Here is a 9,182-nt window from a genome sequence, read left to right on the forward strand (position 1 = left end):
AGGAACTGGGTGTCTAATCGAGCACTGAACAGACAGAGATTCGCACCCCACTTGCACCAGCAACATGCAAACATCAAATAACACCATCTTCCACGAAAATCTTTCTTGTAGACCCCAATTCATCTGTTCTGTTGTTAACATTCCTCAGTAGCACATTTTGAGATGGAAGGTGCACTCACGAGCCTGATTCAAAGCCACGATGGTACGGTGTAAAGTATCAGTGAACAGACAGCATATTCTGTCTTTCTTTCCAGCTATGCGCTGTTACAGGGAACAGAAATGCCGTATTTAAGTGCTTTTTTTTCTTTTCCTAACAATCACAAGAAATCCCAAAAGATGGAGAGAAAAATGGAAGTAATGATTATGAATTTGCTGATTACAAGGAAGGTAATTCACCTACTCAGATGAATAGATTTTCTACATCTTTACAAAAGACAGTATGTTGATTACATCTTAGCAGGAAGGCATTCTGGGCTTCCTCTTTGGTACTCAGACTTTTAATGAACAATGAGAAAGGCAACCAGGAAAATAGTCCCTAACAAGTGACTTTGTAGGGATGGCTTAAAACTTTCTATAATACAAATTAAATTTGTTTCTAGCGCTTCCAGGCAGTGCAAGGCAATTGGAAAGAATACTTGCGTGTGTGTGATAAGTTCTCGGAGGAAAAAAAGAAAAAGAAGGCTTTGACTACTTTCTCTAAATTATGACCATAGAGCTCCCAGTGATTCCTAGAATCAGGGCCTTTTTTTTGCGCAGGAATGCACAGGAACACAGATCCAGCTGGCTTGGCATCAGGAGATATGGCCTAATATGCAGATGAGTTCCTTCTGGGCTTTTTCTACTAAAAAAACCCTGCCTAGAATTACATACAAGTGACAACGGTGGCTATTGTAGTAACTATTTTAAATTTTATTTTAAATATATATATTTAATATATTTTAAATATATATATTTAATATATTTTAAATATATATATTTAAAGACATATTATGTATGTATATAAAGGCAATTGCCCCCTTCTGCCTCAGTTTCCACCCACCAATCAGCTGAGCATCCATGGCCAATGGCTACAATGAACAGGAGCTGTCCCACCATAAGTGGGGAAATGATGACCCCTTAATAAAATAGAAACACTTCGAAATCCAAAAGACCCTTCAATTAACGTGAAGTAGTGGCCAGTAAGATTCCATTTCAAGTTGCTCAGTTTCAGAAGACTTCAGCAAAGTTGATTGCAATTTCTTGTTTCAATTTTAGTATTGTACTTAAAGCAACAGATCCATATATAGACAGAAGTCTGTCCACACACTCCCCTGCAAAGTGCTTGTATCCCAAGCAGAACGCGCTTCAGCATGGTCAGATAGCTGATGTGCACCAACCCCATATTTTGGTTTGGGTTTCTTTCCCCCATTCACCCAAGTGCCTATGTGCCTATGCGCTTGAAAGCATTTTTTTTTTAAAGCTGGAAGCAGTTTGGGGCAGCCTGGTGGGTTCACACCACCAATGCACTTCGCTTGTGCACTCCAGCATTCATACGCCAGAAAGGCGGATGGTGTGTGGCACAACAATTTGCTACTATTTGAGAAATGGTAGCTTTTTGAGCTGTCTCAGAGACACCTAAAGACGGGATGAGTATGGGAGGCAGATGTGCTCGTTTGGAGTTGATTTTTTGATCTGTCTGGGAGATGCCCTTGTGACGGCTTAAAGTGCCGGTCTGGACTCAACCATAGTCTTTTATATGTGTATTCCTTGAGAGCCTGTTTGGTGTAATGGTTAAGTGTGTGGACTCTTATCTGGGAGAACCGGGTTTGATTCCCCACTCCTGCACTTGTAGTTTTTTGGAATGGCCTTGGGTCAGCCATAGCTATCGCAGGAGTTGTCCTTGAAAGGGCAGCTGCTGTGAGAGCCCTCTCAGCCCCACCCACCTCACAGGGTGTCTGTTGCAGGGGGAGAAGATAGAGGAGATTGTAAGTTGCTCTGAGTCTGTTTCAGAGAGAAGGTCGGGGTATAAATCTGCGCTCTTCTTCTTCTTGTAAGCACAGCCCATAACACTCAACATACGAATGTCCTTCCAATCACCAACCCACTCAATGCTTGATGCTGACTGCAGCAGTCTTAGGCAAATCCAAATGATGTGGGTGATGAAGACAGTAGTAGTAAATTTCCTTCACTCACAGTGTGCTGAGAAGGTCAATTTCGTTTTCTCATAACATGCGGCAACATGAACCCCAGGCTCTGAAGGATGTTTCTATAAAGAAATCTTCTTCTGGCCACAATTATCAATGGGAACAATCATAATTTTAAAAAAAATGAAAACTACATAAGCACATGAATATTACTCTTGAAATTATTAATGCAGAAAATAAATAAAACTCACCTCATGCTCAAGGCTACAACTCTGACCCGCAATATGCCAAACTTCACGGGCACCAATAATTCTCATGTTGCTGCCTTATGCTGATAAATTTAAGGCACCTGCTTACAATTTAAACTTGCATTGCTTCATCCATGAAATCCTCTTTTGTACAAGCACAGATGAACCCAAAGACATATTTAAACCCAATGGGGTCCATGTCTGAAACTAATATATAAAAGGGGCTTTCTTTTGCAGCAATGTTTTAACAGAATTTTCCAAATTGAAACAAATGTAAGGCACCAGCTAACAATTTATTTTTTTGACTTTTAAAAGTTTTATTGATTTAAACTACAAAAGAAAGAAGCATTGCAGAAAATACATAAAAAAGAGGGGGAAAGGGGGCTTGACAGAATGGAGAAAACAGAAACAAAAATCAGTACAAATGTATCAATTATAATTCCACCTCCCAATAAAATACTCAAATCATTCTACCTACAAGTATAAAAATCTTCTTAAATATTACCTTCCTTTCTTCCGTTACCAGAATAAAAAAGGAATAATTTCTTTTAATAAACTAGTAAAGCAATGTAAATCTAAACGCTTCTTCTTAAACACAAATTAAGTATAACCAGTTAAGAAAAAAGATTTTTTCTTTCAAAACTGTCTAAATGCCAATTTTATCTAATTTAACTAAAGCCTATTATAAGCACAGATTAGATTGTTGATTTAGCAAAATCCTTATTAAAAGAAGCACATAAAAATCATTTATTTGTCCTTAGCAAATTACATAAAATACAACTAAATAATTTGTCTATCTCAGTCTAAACCATTTCTCCTAAACATATTAAAAGCAAGTCTGCCAAATTGCCAAGTCTACCAAATCCCACAGCAATTATGCTATCTGCCAGCTAACAATTTAAAGTTACATTGCTTCATTCACGCATTCTGTTTTATACAAACATAGATAAAGCCAAAGACACATTTAAACACAATGGGGGTCAATGTCTGAAACTTCTGTGTGGAAAAAAAATGCTTCTTTTTGTAGCAAGATTTTGGCAGCATTTTCCAAGTTGAATGATTTCTGAGTACATGCACTGAGTATATGTTCTATATCTTCATAAGAATGGTTAAACTCTATACAATGGGTAACGTGACCTGGGTTCCAGAAAACAGACCCTAAGGCTCCACATGCTTGATCCAATATATGAACATATGAAGCTGCCTTATACTGAATCAGACCCTCGGTCCACCAAAGTCAGTACTGCCTACTCAGTCTAGCAGCGGCTCTCCAGGGGTCTCAAGCTGAGGTTTTTCATGCCTATTTGCCTGGAGATGCCAGGGATTGAACCTGGGACCACCTTTGGCACATCAGACTATCTATCAAGAGTGCCATTGGTTGAGTCCTCTTCTCTCTCCCACCCATGTGGCTGCTGCTAGCCACCAAAGCTGATTCTTTCAGTAAAAGGCAACCAACCTTTCGGTCAGTTACTAACTCTCTCTACTCTGCCATTGGCTGAGCTGCCTGCTGCACTGATTCACAGAAGATAAAAAGAAACTCTTCCCTCAACTGGCTGATGGAGCAAGAAGGAGGGAAACAGCCAGAGAAAGGCTTTCCTTGCTTGGCTGAGGACTCCTCCCAAGCCTCCTCTGGAAGGAGAAAAATGGTGTCCTGTGGCAACAGACCAGATAGATAGAAAGATGGAGGGAAAGTGAGACAAAGGGAGAGATAGAAGTCCTGTGCTTAAGACCAACAACATTATCAGAGAGAGTGTGTTGATCTGAAAGGTATCATTAAAGGCCTCTGAGGCAGAACTAATTGGGACTAGTCCTGACTATGGCTGCCAGTTCCAGGTTGGTGTGAAATTTGTGGAGATTCTGTGGTGGAGTTTGAGGAGGGCATAGAAGGACTTATGACTTCAGAGTATGGTCTGCCAGACACAGGTTCATGCTGCGGAAGCCGACTGGTGATTTCAGACCAGTTGCAGACTTCCAGCCTAACCTACATCATAGCGTTGTGGTACTGATCTAAGGAGGGAGAGGAGAATAACTTAAGCTGCTTTGGTCTCCACCACTGTCAAGAAAGACTGTTCTTTTCCTATGTACAGGCTGCATGGAGGGGGAATGTGATAGAAAGCTGAAGTCAGAGGGGCAGGTAAAGGGAATGAGATAGGTTAGACAACTAAGGTTAGGAAATTCCTGGATATTAAAAGGATGGAGCCTGGACAGGGTGGGGTTTGAAGAGAGCTGGGAATTCAGACAGGTACAAAGTTATTTCCTCCAGCAAAACTACTGTTGCCAATCTCCAGGTATGGGCCAGAGATCACTCAGAATTACAACTGTTCTCCAAATGGCAAAGATCAGCTCCCCTTGAGGTAAGGGGGAGAGTGAACGTCTTCACTTAGGTGGGTGAGAGGACAGAATGTGGGGGGGACATTCACCCAGAGCCTCTGTCTAGAACCCATTATATTTCTCTCCACAATGGGCCTTATTCTTAGTATTACATTATTCTAAGCCAGAGGTTGCCAACCTTTCCGACGTAGCGGTACCCTTGAGAAAAACACCTATTTTTTTAAAAAAATGATTTATTTGCTAGTTACGTGAGAGACATAATAGTTTATTGCTGCTAAGTTTCTGTTTATTCAATAATTAATCATGTGAAAATGACCGTTATTAAAACTAATTAAATTAAGACAGAATAGTGTGATATTTTAAAATTCTTCAAAGTGCACAGCAGACGCAAGTCCCAACAGTAATGTTAAGAAACTGTTCTGAATGCAATTTATAAATGTCCACCAAATGTCCACCAAAGTGCAACACAACAATTTTAATTGTCAGAACTGATGCTAGGCTGGAATGTGCAACTTGTGGGTGTAAGCTTTTGTATGCTAAAAGCACACTTCATCAGACAACAGTATGGGTTCATTCAAAATATGACTGGCAGCAGAAGAAAGCACTGGAAGAGTCATGGGAGGATCGCTCCCCACTCCCGTGAAGGAGGAGGTCCATTTTGCATCAGTTTGGCACCCACCATTTTAGGTGCCTCGGAGAACAGGGACAGAGGTCTTGCTGTCACTGACAAGGAGGCCTGCACGGTGCCTACTTTCTGCCTCACCTTCCCATCCCCTCAACCCACTTTTCTCCCAGTAATCCAGGTTCTGTGCACTCGCCTTGCCTCACTGCCTCCCACTCTCTCTGTGCAAGTGGAATCATGCTCAGCAGCCTCAAGAGCCCCAGTCCCTGATGCCCACCCAGCCAACTTTCCCCTGCATGCCCTCCTCATGGCACAGCATGTTGCTGAGCTTGCTACTAACCAGTCTGCCACCAACTCAATACTTGGACCAGCAGTGGCACCCAACTGTCAGTCCGAGGGACAGTGGAGGAGGAAAGCAGTCGGGTGATCTGCCTGGTGGCATGGTGAAAAGGGGGCAGAGGCGTTGGGCATTGGGAGCAGTAGCGGCAGGCAACACAAGCTGCTCTGCTTTCTGCCTGCTGAAGATCGGCACAGCTCAGAAATTCTACCAGGGTCAGAAGCATATCAACTCAAACATCATTTTGGGTGGTCCTCATTGAGGTGAGATGGAAGACTGCCTACTTGTTATCCCTCAGGGCTCGCTGGTGCAAAATAGGAGATGAAAAGAACAGGAGTTTAGCTAGATCCAAATCCAGCATCCAAATCCAGCATGGTGTCTTTCTGCTGCCCTTTCTTCGTTGTGTTTAACTCCTAACACTTCATTGAGGGCCTAAATTCCCCAGCAGAAAACACTCGTCTCAGTTCAGCTAAACTTCCACATTACTACAAACTAATAAAAGTAACGGGTTAAGGTAGTCATGTTCATATTTAATTCATTTCCATTCAGTGAATCTAAATATAAATGCATTGCTGTTTTGGACTTTCAATTTCTTTCATTTAGTCTTCTTGCAATTTGAGCCTTGATGTTCAGTTCAGGCCTCAAAACTATAATATAACATTTAGGGAAAAATATGCAGCCTAGCAACCCAGCACTGGAGGCTAAGATGGAGAAGACCTCCACAGCCACCATGTATTTTCCTTTGGTGCTCAAATAGGTTGGAACAAAGGTCAGCCAAACACTGCAAAAGACCAGCATGCTGAAGGTGATGAACTTGGCTTCATTAAAACTATCAGGCAACCTTCTGCCTAAGAAAGCTACTGTGAAGCTGGCAGTGGCCAGGAAACCCAGGTAACTCAAGACACAGTAAAACATGGCGACTGACCCTTCGTTACATTTCAGAATCATTTCATCAGTCATTGAGTGCAAATCAAAATCTGGGAATGGAGGAGAAGTTATTAACCAAACTGTACAAATAGTGGTTTGAATCAAAGAGCAACAAAGAACAATGGAGTTGGCCAATCGTTTCCCCACCCAGTTTCTCATCCTAGACCCTGGTTTGGTGGCTAGGAAAGCTAGAACCACAATGATGGTCTTGGCCAACACACAAGATATGACCACTGAGAAGATAATGCAAAAAGTAGTTTGCTGAAGGAGACACGAGAGCTTCCCTGGTTGGCCGATGAAAAGCAAGGCACAAAGGAAGGAGAGCAGAAGGGAGACGAGGAGAATGTAGGAGAGATTCCTGTTGTTGGCTTTGACTATGGGAGTATCCTGGTTCTTAATGAAGATACCAAGCACAAAAGCTGCCAAAAAAGAGAAGGAAAGCGCAAAACTGGCCAAACTGATCCCCAAATGTTCTCCATAAGACAAGAAACGTATATGTTTTTGGAGGCAAAAATCCTGATTAGTATTTGGATACTGATCTTCTGGGCACTGAAAACAGTCATTGGCATCTGAAAAAGAAATGTGGATATAGATACAGGTAGGATCTTATTATAGTGTGCTGCATTGATCCATATTACTATGAAGTACATAGGGTGGCTACATGGAAATTTCAGCATTGCAGGAGTCTCATGCAATTAGATTCTTTTAAAGTCATGCTAATGAATCATACAGGAATGGTACAGTCTAAGATTTCTGTCCTCGGGAAACTAAACCTCATCATTAAACACATCTTTTAATTCCAGAAACTCAAAATTAATAACACTTTCATCTTATCTGGGTATCTTATAATTGTATTCATTTCCATACAGTCACCAGTTCAATCTCACATACAGTCCACAAAATAACACATACACCAAAGGTTTTATCTACAACATTCCCCAATGGAAACAAAGTGGAAATAAGGTTTTATAGCTAATGTACAAATTCATTTAATATGAACAAAATTTATCCTGCATCTGCAGTCTTCTAAATCATCTCATCTTGTCATATTTTATTTTCAAAAAATTTAAAATTAAAAAGCAATGATACATTTAGACTTTAACTATCAGAACAATCCAGCATTACAATTATCGATTTCTGATCTGGTTTTTGGAGAAAAAAAAAGAATACTAGATAAGCTTGGTCTATACAGTTCCTACCCTCCAAGTTTGAAATCTTCCCTTCTGGATATGAATGGCAATCATAGCAGCAAGATGGCTTCCCTTCCTTCTTTTTCTTACTGTAGCCTGAATGGCATTGGTCGTTGCACAGATAAAGGGGCTGAACCTGTCCATAAATAGAGGAATATTTTTTTTCCATTCAAGAGTTTATGTTTCATTAGTCAATCTTCTATGTAAACTAGAGCATTGCCACTAAAGCATGGCATAACAACATCTCTTTTGGTGGCCCCTTGATATGGACTGGGATATTTCAATGTCTTCCTTTAGAATACCTATTTTCACATATTATACAGATGTCAAGGAAACATAATTGCCACCACAAGGTAGAAAGTGCCATCAAGTCACAGCTTCCTTACGGAGATCCTGTAAGGTTCTCAAGACACTTGAAATTTGGGGGTGATTTGTCCTTGTGTAGCAACCTGGGACTTCTTTGGTGGGACTGGGACCAACCTGGGACTTCTCATCCATGATTTACCAGGGTTGACTCTGCTAAGCTTCCAAGAAATGATGAGATTGGACTAGTCTGGACCATCCAGATCAGGGCACCAAAAGACTTACAAATCTATTTCTTCTAGTTTAAATTAAGTCCCACTGTTTGAAGTAGGACTTACTCCCAGGTACATCACCATTTATGTACAGGCAATATATGTTTAAAATTGTGCAATATTATGATTTCAAACTGAAAAATGTGATTGGAATGGGACTTATCTGATTGGCAGACCACAGAGGCTGAAATGTTCCAGAGATTGAACTAGAAAGCACTAATGGAACTACCAGGGAAATAAAATATTCTTAGAAAAATATTTAGAGTCCACCTGATTAAACCTGTGGGGCCAAATGATTCCATCTTCATGAATGGTGAGAACTTTTTCTTTGGGAGCTTTTGGGTCAATCCTTCCCACTTTGGCTCTAAGAAAGGACTGGTTGGGAAATGTGACCCAGTTGATGATATCAAGTCCAGCCACTATCTCCACATTTTGATCAAAGGAAACCAGGTCCCCAGCACTGTTGTTGAATGAGATCCTTCTCAAAAATTCATGGAACTAGATTTGTTAAAGAAAAAAAAAGTATTTCAAAAGTGTACAGATAATGCTTGAAATTTCTAGCTAGTAGTGCACTAAGATCTGTAGCAATTCTTATATAAGAACTGGCCAAATACAGTAGTACATGATTTCTGGGGGGGGGGGGGGGGAGTCAGTTTCAAAGGAATAGGGAGAATGCTGTTGGGGGGAAGTGAGTCAAATTCTAAGTAGAAAAGGATAGGTTAGGAAGTGGAAGGAAAGGAAATTTCTCACTGACTGAACATCCACATGGCATGCAGAAGGTTTCAGTTTCAATCCCCAGCTTTTCCAGTTAAAAAGATCTGGTAGGAGG

General features: G+C 40.8%; 1 protein-coding gene across 1 annotated transcript in view; it reads right to left on the reverse strand.

Moving 5' to 3' along the window:
• Positions 1-6,246: 6,246 nt before the first annotated feature.
• The window catches only part of LOC132583187 (vomeronasal type-2 receptor 26-like), a 9,229-nt gene continuing 6,293 nt past the window's right edge, over positions 6,247-9,182 (reverse strand). The window contains exon 3 of the mRNA XM_060254855.1: positions 6,247-7,007. Coding sequence (XP_060110838.1) covers positions 6,247-7,007 — 761 coding nt within the window. The remainder of the gene's footprint in view (positions 7,008-9,182) is intronic.

The sequence above is a fragment of the Heteronotia binoei genome, chromosome 15, assembly GCF_032191835.1.
Source record: "Heteronotia binoei isolate CCM8104 ecotype False Entrance Well chromosome 15, APGP_CSIRO_Hbin_v1, whole genome shotgun sequence".
Lineage (NCBI taxonomy): Eukaryota > Metazoa > Chordata > Lepidosauria > Squamata > Gekkonidae > Heteronotia > Heteronotia binoei.